This window comes from Stigmatopora nigra, chromosome 1, assembly GCF_051989575.1.
Source record: "Stigmatopora nigra isolate UIUO_SnigA chromosome 1, RoL_Snig_1.1, whole genome shotgun sequence".
Taxonomy (NCBI): Eukaryota; Metazoa; Chordata; class Actinopteri; order Syngnathiformes; family Syngnathidae; genus Stigmatopora; species Stigmatopora nigra.
The window spans coordinates 22,052,836-22,068,623 of NC_135508.1; the positions used below are offsets into that span (position 1 = coordinate 22,052,836).

General features: G+C 39.2%; 1 protein-coding gene across 2 annotated transcripts in view; it reads left to right on the forward strand.

Annotated features, from left to right (window-relative positions):
- Positions 1 to 6,389, forward strand: part of slitrk6 (SLIT and NTRK-like family, member 6) — a 77,545-nt gene extending 71,156 nt beyond the window's left edge. For both annotated transcript variants that reach the window (XM_077726642.1, XM_077726634.1), the window contains exon 5: positions 2,738 to 6,389. In XM_077726642.1, the coding sequence (XP_077582768.1) occupies positions 2,755 to 5,301 (2,547 nt within the window). In that variant the 5' untranslated portion in view covers positions 2,738 to 2,754 and the 3' untranslated portion in view covers positions 5,302 to 6,389. The remainder of the gene's footprint in view (positions 1 to 2,737) is intronic.
- Positions 6,390 to 15,788: the final 9,399 nt, after the last annotated feature.

A 15,788-nucleotide genomic window follows, 5' to 3' on the forward strand; every position in this document is an offset into this window, starting at 1 on the left:
GTGGAAACAGATGTTGCCACTGTGTGAAGAATTAATGGTGTAATCCCATGAACTCTTTCCCATCCTTCCAGATAAATTGTTACCGACAGTCTAATTTATTCAGCAGTCTGCTTTTGTTCGGAGAAGTCATGCTTGATTCCTGGCTTTTGTTTCTTTTTAAGTTTATCTAAAGATATCCCGTGTAATAATGACGCTTGAGACTGTCCTAGTTCCTCAGTGTCTGTCTTTTCTCTGAGAAGTGACCTTGGAATTACATCAGTTGTGGCCAGGAGATTTCTATTGTGAGACACAGAAAGGTCTTGAACATTGAGAACACGAGAAAGCGGAGCTCTTCTTAATGTGTCCTGTACCAATGTTGGAGAATGGTCAATCCCTATTCTATAGGACTGGTAATCCTTTGTGTGGATTTGGTAACCCCCTTGTTTTTTTTTTTATGAGGGACGTCTCAATTGCACGTTTTTGCATGCAAGCTGAGTCTGAGTTACCCGATTTTGTGGATATGCTGAAACAGAGTCCCAATCTGCCTCAAATTAGTTTCATGGTCCTCAAAAAAAATCAAAATAAAAAACTAAATACGAGATCAGTGTCCCAAATTTGTATGAGCGTTGAACCAAAAATGAGAAAAAATAATTTATTAACGTATTATAATGAACAACAAACATTTTCTATGTAATCTCATCCAGGTGTGAGAAAGCTAACGTTAGCCAACAGAAAAAAATACACGAACACATGCACATAAACAAACCTCAAAACAACAACAAAATGAATTCAAAACAATTTAGCACCAATTGCTGTTTTTTTTTAAATAATCGACTCCATCGCTGTATCTTCTGCAATGTATTCTTCTAAAAACAAAAACACAGTTGTTGTTTGGAGACAGCCAATTGGAAGCCAGCAGAGTGTAGGGGGGGTTGGTCAAGCGGGATGCATCGCTACCGTGACAATTTCAAAATAAAGTAACAGATATAGGAAATGTATTGACGTTTTATAGGATTTCGTAACATGGGTCTCGTTTTGTTCGTTCGAGTTTGTAACCAGAAAATATTGTATGTAGAAGCAAACTCGTAAGTAGAGGTACTGCTGTATTTATATCCAAACTTTATGTGCTGCAGGAAGGTCTTAAACCTTTCCCTGTAATAAAAGGGTGTGCAATGTTACATTTCAAATGTTTTACTCTCATTAATTGTGTGTTTTATATCTCCGACACTCTCTTTGATTCAAAATGCATAAAGAGCTGGAATTAGACAGTTTTCTTGTTTTACATATATTATTTTAAATATTACATTAAAGTGGATCATGGAAAAAGACTTATTAATTTCAAATGGTAAAGGACAAATGAGGAATGTTTTGATCTGTGATGCATCAACACTTATTCGTTAGGCTGTTGAGTTTTGAAGAAGAAAATAAAGATAACACACAGTTCACGACATCCTTTTTCATCTGTCGTCACTTTAATCAGATTAATAGATCTGTTCTGATGTGGCAACAATCCTTACGCCGTCATTTCATTTTGTTGCGTCCATACTTCCAGATGAGGGACAACTGGTAAAAAGTTGCTAATGTGTACTTGAGCTAGACGGGAGATGACATTTAAGCCAAGTAGCTTGGCGTGAGTCATGTAAATGCATAGGATAGGCAGTGAGTCAAAGTAGGGACATGTTTTCAAACTCGCTATTATCGCGTGAGTCATAGGAAAGAGATGGGATCTTTGGAACGGTTATTTATTAACTTTGCATTCGCAGGGGTGTCCAACTCATCTTTGTCGGAGCGCGTCTTTGCTATTTTTTTTTTATGTCAACCGACCTTTATTTTAAAGTGTTGCCCATCTATAATGATGCTGGAGGTCTAATCTATTCTGACAGGGAGGGTTGGCATTGATCATTTGGGCCGTTAATGGCAGTAAAACAGGGGTGCCATGATTTTTTTCTACTAATCAACAGCTAGTTGGTTGTTTTTTGGAGGTGGTTGACCTGGAAATGATCTAAAATATAGCATTTTTTTGGGGACTCATAGGCACCCTCTTAAAGTATCTATTTTTTTTTTAAATATGAGACATGCGGCACTATAGATCTTTCCAAAGTGGGTTTGGAGGGTATTGTTCTCTTTTTCTTTAAAAAAAAAAAAGGGGGGGGTGTTTTGAAGGAAAAAAAACTAAATATTCCCTCTCTTTAAACGACTATTTTATTTGTTTTTGGAATCGATTCATCCATAAAAATACAACAACAACAAAAAATACATATAAAAACAATATTTTTATCATTTTTTTAAATTGATTCACCAATAAAAGTACAACAAATAGAAAAATACATATAAAATAGTATTTTAATTTTGTTTTAAATCAATTTGCCTATAAAAATACAACAAATAGAAAAATACAATATAAAAACAATATTTTAACCATTTTTGAATCATACTAAGATCATTGACAACATTGAGTACAAGTATCCATTTCATAGAGACATCCCATTTTGGTTCACATGGGTCACACTTGTGTCTCAAATGTTAGTGTAATAAAAAAAGGGGATAAAGCATGCAAAGATGTGACATCTGGAAATTTGAACAGTGCTTTACTCTGAAGTGGATGCACATGATTTACTTTGGCGGGCCGAACAAAACAACAAGGGGGGCTCTTGTACTAAAAGTTTCTGCTACAAATCAAACACTACTTTGAACAATCTGTCTTGTAATGTTATTTTTCCTCTTCTTTAACCCCTCCATCCGCTTTGTGTCATCGCAGGTAAGGGAGAGAGCATCATGTCGCCCTGTGTGCTTTTCATCAGCCTGTTTTTAAAAGCAGTCCAGTCTCAAGATTCGCATCCCTTGCAACCTTCCGCCTCCATCAGCGAATCGTGCGATTCCTTGTGCTCCTGTGAGGCCAAAGATGGCGTTTTCTACATGAACTGCGAGCAGAGAAACATCAGTTCCTTGGGTCAAATCCAAGTCCTGTCCAATGTGCCCTTCCATTTGAACCTTTACAAAAATGACCTGGTCGAGCTTCGAGCCGAAGAAATGGAAGCGCTCAAAAACGCCCTTTCCATCCATGTCGGAGGCAACAGCATACAAGAGTTAGAACCGGGGGTGTTCGGCGCCTTGGGTTCGCTGAAAAAACTCCACATCAATCGAAATTTCCTCGTCACCCTCAAGGAGGACACCTTTCAAGGCCTGGGAAATTTGGAGTTTCTCCAAGCGGACACCAATTTCATCCGGGTCATCGAACCGGGGGCCTTCAATAAACTGATCCGGCTCAAAGTCCTGATCCTCAACGATAATTCCATCGAGTTTTTGCCAAATAACGTTTTTCGTTTTGTGCCTCTCACCCACTTGGACCTTCGTGGCAACAAACTGCAGACGTTGCCTTACGTGGGCTTTTTGGAACACATCGGGCGGATTATGGAACTGCTCTTGGAGGACAACGACTGGGTGTGCGACTGCGATATTTTGCACCTGAAAATATGGATGGAAAATATGAGGGGGCAGTCTGCTATCGGGGAGGTGGTCTGCAGCTCACCGCACAATTTCAAAGGGACCATGTTGGCCAAAGTCAAGCGAGAAGTCCTGTGCCCGTCCCACGCCGACATCAATTTGGAAGAGCCCTCAAAGTCACTGGATATGGTAGTCACGCCATCCTCCAAGGGGGCGCAGGTTCCCAAGTTGACCGAGGGCAAAGACGACGACAACGACGGCAAGCCGCCGACTCCGTCTCAGGTTCCGGGTAGCCCTTGTGTGGAACATTGTTCGTGTCACAATTACCCGGCGGCGGGCTTTTTGATGCATTGTCAAGACCGAGGAATTCAAAAGGTCTCGGATATCGGAGTGGCTCCTCAAAGCCCAACTAAATTGGTCATGACGGGAAATATGATTCAGAAACTCTACAGGTACGACTTTGTTACCTATGATGGCTTGGAACTGCTCAACTTGGCCAACAATAGAATCGAGTACATCGACAACGAGACTTTTCTCAGCCTGAGCAGTTTGAAGAAGCTGCATTTGAACGGTAACCGGATTGAGAAACTACATCCCACCATGTTTGTGGGTCTGCACAATCTCCAGTATTTGTACCTGGAATATAACCTCATCAAGGACATGGCTCCAGGCGCTTTTAATCCCTTGCCAAATCTTAATCTGCTGTCGTTAAACAACAACCTGCTCAGCTCCCTTCCCGCACAGATATTTCGCAATGCGCCTCTCACCAAATTGAATCTGAGGAAAAATCTGTTCACACACCTGCCGGTGAGCAATGTGCTCGATCAACTCCACTCGTTAGAGCAGATTTATTTAGAGGACAACCCTTGGGACTGCAGCTGCGACTTATTTAGCCTCAAAGAGTGGCTGGAAAAACTGAGAAAGGACACTGTGGTGGGCTCCGTCTTGTGCCACACACCTAAAAAGGCCTCGCAGTCCGATCTCAGGAGCCTGCGTCACGAAGCGCTTTGCACGGGTTTGGGCACCCACTCTGTGGACGAGGAGGAGAGCGCCCCCGCCACGCTGGGCCCCGACGGCGCCCGCAAAAACCTGCTGGATTCGCTGACGGACACCGTTCCGCTCTCCGTGCTCATCCTGAGCCTTCTGGTTTTTGTCCTGACCATTATCTTCTGCTCGGCCGGCCTGGTGGTCTTCGTGGTGCATCGACGGCGCCGCCGGGCCAAGAGGAAAGTGGGAGGCGAGCACCCCAGGGAAACTAGCACTAGCAGCCCCATCCACTTGCATTACAGCATGTACGGGCAGAAAACCACGCACCATACCCTGACGCAACGACCCGGCTCGGCCGGGCTGTACGAGGAGAGATCCCGTAGTCCCGTGGTGCAGATCTGCCGCAACCCCACGTACTGCTCTCAGCACAAGGATCACGACAGCGATCTGGATTACGGTCCGGACCGTCCCGGCTCTAAGAATCACGTCTGCCGGAGCATCATGGAGAAAGAGAACACCTCCCCACTCACCGGGAACCCCGGCTCCAAGTTCCAACCGGCGGCGGCGGTGGCGGGGGAACGCCCCGCCGAGTTCGTCACGCTGGGAGACCCCAACTCTTTGTACAGAAACATTCTAGAGCGGGAGAAGGAGCTACAGCAGCTGGGAATTACGGAATACCTCCGAAAAAACATGGCCCATCTTCAGCCCACCGTGGAAAGGCAAGTCCCGGGGCACCAGGAGGAGTTAAAGCTAATGGAGACAATTATGTACTCCCGGCCGCGCAAGGTCATGCTCGAGCAGACTAAGAACGAGTACTTTGAACTCAAAGCCAATTTACATAGCGAGCCAGACTACTTGGAGATTGTCGAGCATCCGCCGGCGTATAACTGAAATCCAGCAGGGATAGAAAGCGAGCGTGACGTTCCCAAGCAAGTGCCTTGCCCGCTTTCTACTTCCCCGGTGCGAAGTACGTGTAATGGGCATGTCACTGTAAGTCAAATGGTAGCACAGAATGTAAATGCGCATATAAATTCTTAGCTTTTTGACAGCCATATAATGTAGCTAAGTGGAAGGTATACTTTTCTTTTTTTGGGGGGGTGGAGCCAAATGGCACGTTAATAGACTCGTTTTTTCTCCCTAGATGAATTGATGGGTAAAGACTGGCCCCTCGCCCAGAACCTACCCCCATGCACACACTCTTTATTTGTTTAGGATAAAGCAGATGTTAGAAAATAGTGAATTTTGAATCACCACTTGACCTAGAATTGCTGTTTAATCAGTCTATCCTAACTCCGAGCCTGACCTGATTCCACCCTCTGTCAACATAAACCAGCTGGGTGGCTCCAACCGGAATGCTCATTGTGTCATGGGCAAAAGGGGGGGTTGTACGTTGGCTGGGTGGTGGGCTTTTGGGTCAGCAACGTACTGTCGGAAATAGAGGAAGGAGCGTGTATGTATATAGTCTTTTTTTTTTCTTTCATCTACCGTCCTGCAAAATGTTGCTTTATTTTTCTACAAAAGTAGCGGATGGTTTCTTTTTCTAAAAAGGAAAAAAAAACAGAGCACTTAGAAGTAAAGAACTATCGTCTTGTAAAATGCACTGCGCTAATCAATACGGTGCATGACAATCAACCGAGTCCTGCTGAAGTTTTCATTTTTCATTTTTTCGCTTCAAAACACCCCAATCCGTCTGATCCGAACATCCGTTACCAACCACACGGACCAATTTGGATTTTCCCCCCCGCTTTTTATGATCCTAATAAACGCCTTTCTCAACATGGACATTCAGGATTGAAGATTCCACCACATAAGCACACTATCTGTAGCTTTTTTAACCTCACGTCACTGCATTATTTATTCTGCACATCTTGTAAATAGTCACGTCACATTCTATATTTTGTTTTTGTGTGCCTTCAGTGCTGTACAGTCCATAAAGTTGTACCTAAAGAGCAAAGAAAATAAAGAATACAACACAAATACTGACGCCTAAATGAGAATTTCGCGGATAAACATCGGACGTGGACTTCTCCATCTTTGCTTGCTTAAGAACCCCCCCCCCCCCCCCCCCCCCTCGCGCTCTTTTAGCGTCCAATCAGCTTCCTGCAATGCGGGCGCCTGTTTTGGGGTTATTTATTTCCCTGCTGTTGTACCCCGGCGTTCTGCGCAATGGCTCAAATCTATCCTTAATCACACAACAATGGCTTGTGGGGGGTTGGAGATGGATCGTGGGTAGGGGGGTGTGGGGGGGCTGGGTCTAAGAAAACACACACAGTATACATGTACAGCACAAACACACACCACCTGGGATGGATGTTTGTTTTTGGTTGTGTTTGACTTGCACATGGCGGATTAACTGTAATGCCAAAAATGGGAAGAAATGACACTGGATTAACGTGGTGAGAAAATTTGGCAGAAAGTGTCGGTTTCCACTGAGAGGATTTTTTTGGGGGGAGGAGGGCGGGTTTATGTACGTTTATGCTGTAAAAATCTAGGAAGGCACGGATTTAGACTTTGTTATTAGTGCACTGTTTTTGAAATAGTTGAAATAAAAAATGGTCTTAATAGGTGACTAATTTTGGTAATATAAGTAACTTTGGTGTTGTTGTTTTAGTATGGTATGCTGTTGAATATGGTTTACTTATACATTTTTGTTGGAAGACACATTTTTGTGATGTAGCAAAACTAAGATAATAGTGCTTAAGTAATAAAAACATCTTACCTGTTATATTTGAATCAATAAGATCAATATTAAAGTTAAAACAATTAAAAACATATTTTGCACACTATAAGGAGGAGCTTCAATATAATTTTGCGTTATAGTGTGTGGAATACGGTAGTTGGTCCTGTCCTCAATGTGCGAACGACTGTGTGCAGAATTAAGCAAATTACATGCAAAGTTATGTTAAACGCGAGACCTAGCGCCATTTAAAGTGTCTCCGATTAACATCCATGGAACGATAAGCTGTTTTAGTTATTTTTCTTTTTGGTTTTGCTTTCTCGCTGACAGTTTTGAGCTGTTTTCTTTTTTTTCTTCCCCAGAAAAAAAATGCTCAGAACATCAGGTTGCTTATTTAGTGGTATGCAGTTAGCAAAACTTTTTATTTAAATATTTCTTTTTTTTTTAAAAAAGTTAAATAAAATGAGAATTTCAGTAAAATGACCTAAACATGCAATCTTTTCTGAGGGCATTGGGTTTTTGGGGTAACATAAAAAGCACAACAACCATGAATAAATGTTGGTACATTTAAAAGAGTGGCTGAACAGAGAATGTCCTGTTCAAAGTAAAGCTTTGGTTCCTAACGATCAACAAGCAGCAATTCTCCGAAAAGAGCAAAAATCAGCAAGTTTGCTTACAAATAATTCCGAATCTCCTTCTAGGAACATCACATTAATTAAAACCATTAAATCCCACTTGACACGTCTTTGTTGCCCACTAAAGATAAAAAAACATATCCTTAACCAAACCAAAAGATCATTGAACCGCTTTATCCTCATTAGGGTCGCGGGGGGTGCTGGAGCCAATCCCACACAAGCCTGGGGAGAACATGTAAAGTCCACACATGTGGATATGACCTGGATTTGAACCCAGGACCCCAAAATTGTGAAGCCCGACGCGCTAAGGCTAAGCACTTCCTCCACCAGGCCGCCCGAATTTTAGTTTTATAATATTCCACTTTCTGGATTTTGGGACTTGTCTGAGATAGCCAGACCCGCCCCCACTCCCCCTAACTCACGCCCGCCGATCTTATGATGCCAGCACTGCCAAGCTGTGCAGCTTGCTATAAAGCAGGCGGATTGAGCCCCCATCCTGTTGTTAACTTGGCAAACGGTTGGAACATCAAATCAGTGACCCAATTTTTATATTTTTTTCGCCCATCAAAGGTGTCCAGTCATGGGACGACGTCCTCTATATTGTTTTGGAATGAAAGACCGACTAAAACTACTGAAAAGGAAAATGTCTTTTCAAAATCCATTCTTTTTTTCCTACTATATAATATTTACAACTTTCAATTAATTTGCTGCTCCAGATATATATATATATTATATATATATATATATATATATATATATATATATATATATATATATATATATATATATATATATATATATATATATATATATATATATATATATATATATATATATATATATATATATATATATATATATATATATATATATATATAGATATATATATAGATATAGATATAGATATAGATATAGATATAGATATAGATATAGATATAGATATAGATAGATATATATAGATATAGATATATAGAAGTCCTTGATAACAGCACACTAAGGTAATGGCCAAAAAAATACAAACACTACACTTCAAAATCATTCCATAATTGTGCTGTATAAAATCTTTAAGTGTTGATATAAATATTTAACTTTTGCTTTACTGTCTGGCCTTCTTGACACAATACAGCAGAAATAGCACTTTTAAAACTCATCATCATCTGCCAACATTTGACAGTTTCACTTACATATCAGAAGATTAAAATATGAATATTCAGGTAAGTCAAGAAAACACATCAGTTTGACTGATGTCATTCTACATTCATCTAAACTTTGCATTCACTATACTCTTTTATTCCAAAAGTTGAGTTTGTGCAGTAGATAAAAAAAGCTGCATTTTCTTATATTCGTAAAAAATCTCCGACTTTAAACAACTTTCTTCTGTTGCAAAATTAAAAGTGTATTTGTCTGTCAGTTATCAAAAGGAATGTTCTATAGAAATCAAGTAGGAAAGGGAATAAAAGGCTATCATAAGATTGTTTGAGATTAAAATACGCACAGTTGCATCCCAGCCTTTGCCATATTTATCACAAATCACAGTCATCATCGTCAACTCATTTTTTTCTTCTTCTAGTCATCTCGAAAAAGTGACAGTCAGAGTTCCAAAATTAAAATCCCCAACTACTACTTTGATGACTCTGTCTTTAAAAGACAGTAAACGAGTTTGAAACAATGTGTCAGATATGACGTATTTCTGATGACAATTGTCCTTAAGGGCCATGGTGAGTCTGTTCTCATCTTTTGTCTTTTTTATTTCATTTTTTTTAACTCCTGACATCTCACAAAAAGCCAATTTAAGCATTGACGAAATAGCACCCTTGGCAGAATAAGAAACGATGCCCGAAGTCGAAACACGTGAGAACAGAGATAAAACATTCCCCACATTTGCGTTCAACTGCGTGATTTTCTGGTGACGGTTCTAACCAGGTTTCAAAGTATAAGATGAATGCGACAATAACGACGAAGCGCAGAAAACTTGGTGAGTCGAGCGAGATTGCCAAGACGCAGCCGTCTAAGATCAAAGTCTAACTCTCTCATTCGCGGTGGTTTTTGGGAAACAGACCCAAAAACGAGGATTGTGACTATCAAATGAAGTATTAGCATTCCCTAATTATATACATATATATATTATTTTTTTCATACATGTATTTTTGTGTTTTTTTTGCACTGACTTCAGTCAATATCGAGGGTTGTTTGAGTTTGTATTCCCTTCAAAATATTCCCAAAATGATGCACACAAATATCCTCACAATATTATGTTCGCCATTTGCACTGACTAACGGGGAAAAAAACAGTGGAAAAACTGCAGCGCTCCGCCCAGTGCTCACAGAGACATTACAAAGTGGGAGTTGGTACCAGAGACATTACACGATTGAGTTGCGGATAGAGAGCCAGTGCCCATGACATTCTTATGAGCAGCATCTCGCATCCGCTGTCTGCTCGTATATCAAAATTTGTCTCATATCTCAAGATAAATATTTACCCGAAATTTTACTCGTATCTCGAAAGGCTCCTATGTTAGGCCACTCGTATGCCGAAGTACCACTGTATATATACATATATATACGTATACATATGTACATATATACATATATACATGTATACATGTATACATCTACACATCTCTCTCTCTCTCTCTCCCTCTATATATATATATATATATATATATATATATATATATAGATATAAATATAGATATAGATATAGATATAGATATAGATATAGATATAGATATAGATATAGATATAGATATAGATATAGATATAGATATAGATATAGATATAGATATAGATATAGATATAGATATAGATATAGATATAGATATAGATATATAGATATAAATGTATATATTTACATAAAAAATGATATGGAAATGAATTGACGTTTTGGTGGATTTTGTAATTCTCTTTTGAATGTTGGAATGGTCATTTCCATAGCAAAGGGCTTTGTAACCTGCAAATGTTGTATTTAGAGGCATTTGTAAGTAGAGCTACTCCGGTAATCTGCTAGTTTGGGATATCTGTAGCGAGGATCAGATTTGTCCAACTGTCAATCCTGATTTGAACGTGACCGAACAGATGTGACTCGCAGGTCATGTCCCACATGTCTCGAGCTGTCCCAGCCTTAAAGAGCCACTCACAGCGTGGGTCTTGGATTTAGGGGGCTCCCTCGGTGGGATCACTTCATTCTGAAATCACTTAAATGGAATTATTGCCAGGGCTTAATCTTTTGGATTAAAGCGAAGCGGATTGCTTTCAGAGAAAAGGAAAACAGATTTAAAGGGGGGGATTTATTGGAAAGAAAGGTCGTCTGTATTTCTTCTTCCATTTTTTTTTTTTTTTATTGGATGTATATATATATATATACATACACATTTATGTGTATATATATATGTATATATATATTCATATCCCTTTTCAAGGCAAACTTTGGCGTTGACAGCACTCGAGTCTAGCAGGCAGATGTCCGATTGATTTTGACTAGGAAAGGCAGGCAGCGGATGATTGCACTGAAGTATGAGCATTCACAGCCTGTCCTCCAAGTCCAAATTATTTGGACATTTATTGCTGTCAATGACAAGGCGTGAAGGATCAGAAAAAAATGAAACTTTGCGTTGAAGTACTTCTACAAAACTGGCATTCTGCTCAAGGGAAATCTGGGGCAAATGAAATATTTATCCCCACTGTGATTTTACGGTCAAAAAAAGTCCATTTAAAAAAAAATACCAAGTCAGCTAGCTGTACGACACAAGATGTTCGTTTTGGATATTTTGTTTAACAACAGTGCATATTTACATCTTACTTGTTTCTGTTTGTTTTTGTTTTTCCAGATAAAAATTTAAGGAAAGTGTGTTTTCGTTTGTGATTTTTGGCAACAGCTCATATTTTCAAAGTAATGTGCGTCCATAGGACGTTTTTTTTAATCCAAATATTTATCATTATACAATGGTTTCTTTCATTTGCACACAGCTGCCTAACATCAAAAATCATATTTCAGAGTTTATGTGAAGACTTTTCCTAGTGGCATTTATCAGCGACCAGTACAAAAATAAAGCTCAGTCATTTCATTTTTAATGCTTTTATCAAATAGTGTCCTATTTTCAATACAGCAAACATGGCCGCCATAATAAAAAAAATGCCAAGTACGGTCACCCCGATTTACATTTTTTTAAATATCTTTTTTCTTTTTCCTTAGTGCCGACTAGCAAGAGTGGCTTCTTCTTACGTGTTTCTGCTTTTTTAAATCAAATTTAAAAAATAATAATAAAAAAAAAATCCCCAGAAATAAATCCACAGTTTAGTGAAGCCGTGAAAGTTGAAGTGTGAAATGGCGAGGTATTATATTATGTTTTTGTATGTTGGAACAGTGTACAGTTTCGTTACCTGAGAATTTCATAAGTAGAGGCAATGTAATTTGACCCTTCACCTGACTTTTAATGCGCAATGTTGGGAACCCAAAAGATTTATCTTGGGACGCAGACCTTTTCAAAATTGCAATCCGACAGTTTTTATTGGCAGAAATGGCACTGAGGGGAAAAAAAGTCATTTTCTGATGGCTTTGCTTACCTGAGATCTCATCCTTGCGAGCCCTAGCCTGTTTAGGAATGATGTGACGCCCACAAGGTTTGGAGTTTTCCCACATCATATCCCTGCAAAAGAGCATGCCACTCCCTCACAGGGGCCAGCCAGTATGCGCTTTTTTTATTTCGATTTTTTTTATTTTCCATACCACCCACCACACATCTCAAAGGCAGTACTAATTTGTGCCTGGTGAAAACTTCCCACATGCCGACTTATGCACATGATGGCAAGCTTTGCTGGGAATAGGCTCATCACATTTGTACATTGCTTTCTGGAAGATTTTTGCAATTTTATAATTTATGTATTTGCATGTTGTATGGCACAGGTTTTCAAAGTAGCGGGTGGGGGGCCAGATACGGTCGGCTACATCACGTTGTGCGGTCAGTCGAATGTTGACTATCCTTAGAGATATTTAGATTATTTTTTGCGTATTATAAAAAAAATCTAAACATTTAAATCCTTTTTTAAAAAAAAAAAATCTAATATTTTCTGTTTTCGATTGTTATATTTTATTTTTAAAAAGAACTGTTTTAAATCTAAATTTGGGAAACAAAATGTTCATTTCTGTATACTTCTACATTTGTCCTCTATTTTCCACTTATTTGAAAGACACAATACAATTTAATTGCTTTGTTTGACTTCCAATCCCGAATCATCTCCCAATTTGCATGTTCCTCTCTCTCTGCTCCATTCGCCTCTGAGCTATTTTTAGCCCCGGCTTGAAAAATGAGCCGGGCCTCCTCAAACTTTATTGGAAACTTATTATGAGTCATGCATCACCCTCAGAACGTTAGAATAGGGGACTAAATCTCCGCAGATGGAATCTCTTTGAAACGTGGGGGCTTATGGAGCAGAGCCAGTTTTCAAACCCTCCCGAAGGGATGCTGGATACGTTTGCACAACATCTAAGGTTTATTTGCAGCCAGCCTTTTCCTCACTTTAAGACGTTTCAATCACTCGGGCATTTAAACGATGTCCTCGTAAGGCACTTGCCGTAAATCACCGCAAAAGCCCGAGGAGGTTGGGATTGAATGACCGTGGCCTTATTGCATCTAAATGTTCAGAAAACGCGGTCAGTCTGGACAACTCCCAAACGCCGCACCTGAGGTCGATAATTAGCGGGTCAATACGCTCGCTCGCTTTCATTAGATCTTTTCAGAGCCTAACATTTTATTACGCATCTTTTCAAAGAAGGAATGATTTGTGGTGGATGCAGAGACGTAAATTGGAATAGTTAGACTTCCAACTGTCAAAATATGGAATTCATCACAAGGTAAAATCTGTGTGAAAAGTTCACCCACTGATTTTATATTGTGACAAAACAGAGGGAGAAAATGGCCGATGGGATCAATTGCAGGCAGTAAGTAGGGTGGTGGTAATTCCAAAAATTTGATTAAATAGCCCAACAAATCCTTAATATATTGTCATTTTTTTTAACCCTAACCCCTAACGGTTGTTTTTTTTAAAGCCTTACTTTACTATGTCGTTTTTACAAAAAATCCTTAATATATTGTCTTTTTTTTTAACCCTAACCCCTAGCGGTTGTTTTTTTTAAAGGCTTTACTATACATGGTCTTTTTTTTAAAAAGTCTTACTATATAATAATAATAATAATAATAATACTATAAAAATAATCTAAATATCTCTAAGGATAGAAAAAAAAATCACAACAAAAATACAAAGGAAAATGAGGAATGAACAACAATCAGTTCTCAAGATACCTCGAGATACGAGCTTAATTCGTCCGGGACTGAGCTCGTATGTCGATTTTTTTTTTTTGCACGGCAACGCGCTCGTAACATAACATAAACAAATTTAAATGAACTTAGATTACAATGCAGACACTCATAAATAAGTTTAATCAAACCATACACTAAACTTAATTCTAATTTTGTTTTATATTTTAATGCCTTTCTTCTCCTGGGTTGGCTCTATTTGCCCCGCCTCCACCCTCACGTTTGCTATCGACGGGTATTTTGCTTTTGTATTCCCTTCAAAATACTCCCAAAATAATGCCCACAAATGTCCTCACAATAGGATAACGCACGTCCAGAAAAAGTAAATATAACTCGTATTACTGTTTTTTTACTCGTATCTCAAATTCCTCGTGTGTTGGCACTCATATGTCGAAGTACTACTGTACCTAAATATTTTGGGTCATTTGATTTCTGTTTCTTTCCCGTTTATCTTGATCTCGTGGCAACTCCTGTTTGTTTTGGGCAATTTTAAGGTCCCTTAAGTAATTGGCAACCATTGACAGCGCCATTTTGACGGGGAAAGGGCGAATGTGAGTGGAGACATGAAACTGAGCTAAGTGCAGTAGTGCACGAACGCGATCACACAACTCGTAAATCTCTGGTTTTACGGCACCGATGTCAAAATAAAAGCACGTGTCGGTACAGTAGGAACGAGCTAAAAGTTGCTTGTCAGGCAGAACAAACCCACAGTGCTACGTTTAAGGTGATACTATTCTTGGCAAATGTCAAAATATAGCTCCTCATAGCATGACATTGTCAAATGATTCAAAGGACAAGGTAAGACATAAAAAGCTGCAATGGAATTAGCAATTACAAGCCTTATTGGTTCACTGCTAAAGTATGAAATTAAAAAATGTGCTTCACAGTGTGTCAATCAGAGGGTATTGACGGCTGGGGTGGGTCTTTGAGGTTTTTTTCTTTTTGCCATGACGTCAATTCGGAGCCTGGTGGAAGTAGGGCATGGCAGCGAAAAGCCTCCCTATAGCCTGTTTCATCTTTACAATGCAATTTTCCTGTTGAAGACTTTAGAAGTGGAAAATAAAATGGCTCAGTTTGTTTTTTGGGGGGAAATTGTGTGTGTGTTGAGGGGATCGATTTTTTTTATTACAATATTTAAGTCGCATGTCAAATCCTCACTGTCCAAATTTAGATAAGAAGCCACGTCAAAAGAAAAAAGAAGAGGAATGAAAAGCAAGTATATCACAATACCTAGGTACTAAAAGAGGAGGCTAAAAATAGAACAAGTTCAAACAAACGACCAAGCAAGTAGGGACCGAAACACAAATAAACAGACAAAAAAACATTCATCAGACAGAAACATAATTCAGCACAATTGTTGCCAACTACATTCTGTATTCTTGTTTTTTTCCCTTTATCTTTGGATTACAGTAATCCCTCGATTATCGTGGTTAATGTAGACCAGATATGACCGCGATAAACGGAAAAACTGCAAAGTAGCGTCACCCCTATTTAAAAATATATATATACTTTTTTTTTATTTCGGTGCTGAGTCCTAGTAGCAAGCGGAAGAGAGGGGAGTGGCTTCCACTTGCGATTTTAAGTGTGGATGTTCACATTTTTATGAATTTAAAAAAATAAATCTTGCGATAGTTGAAACCGCGATACTCGAGGAATTACTGTACTCATCAATCTTAACAAATCGAATGGTTTTTTTTGGTTCATTCAATTAGCTAATGTACCTATTCACTTCTACTTTATCACTTTAAACACT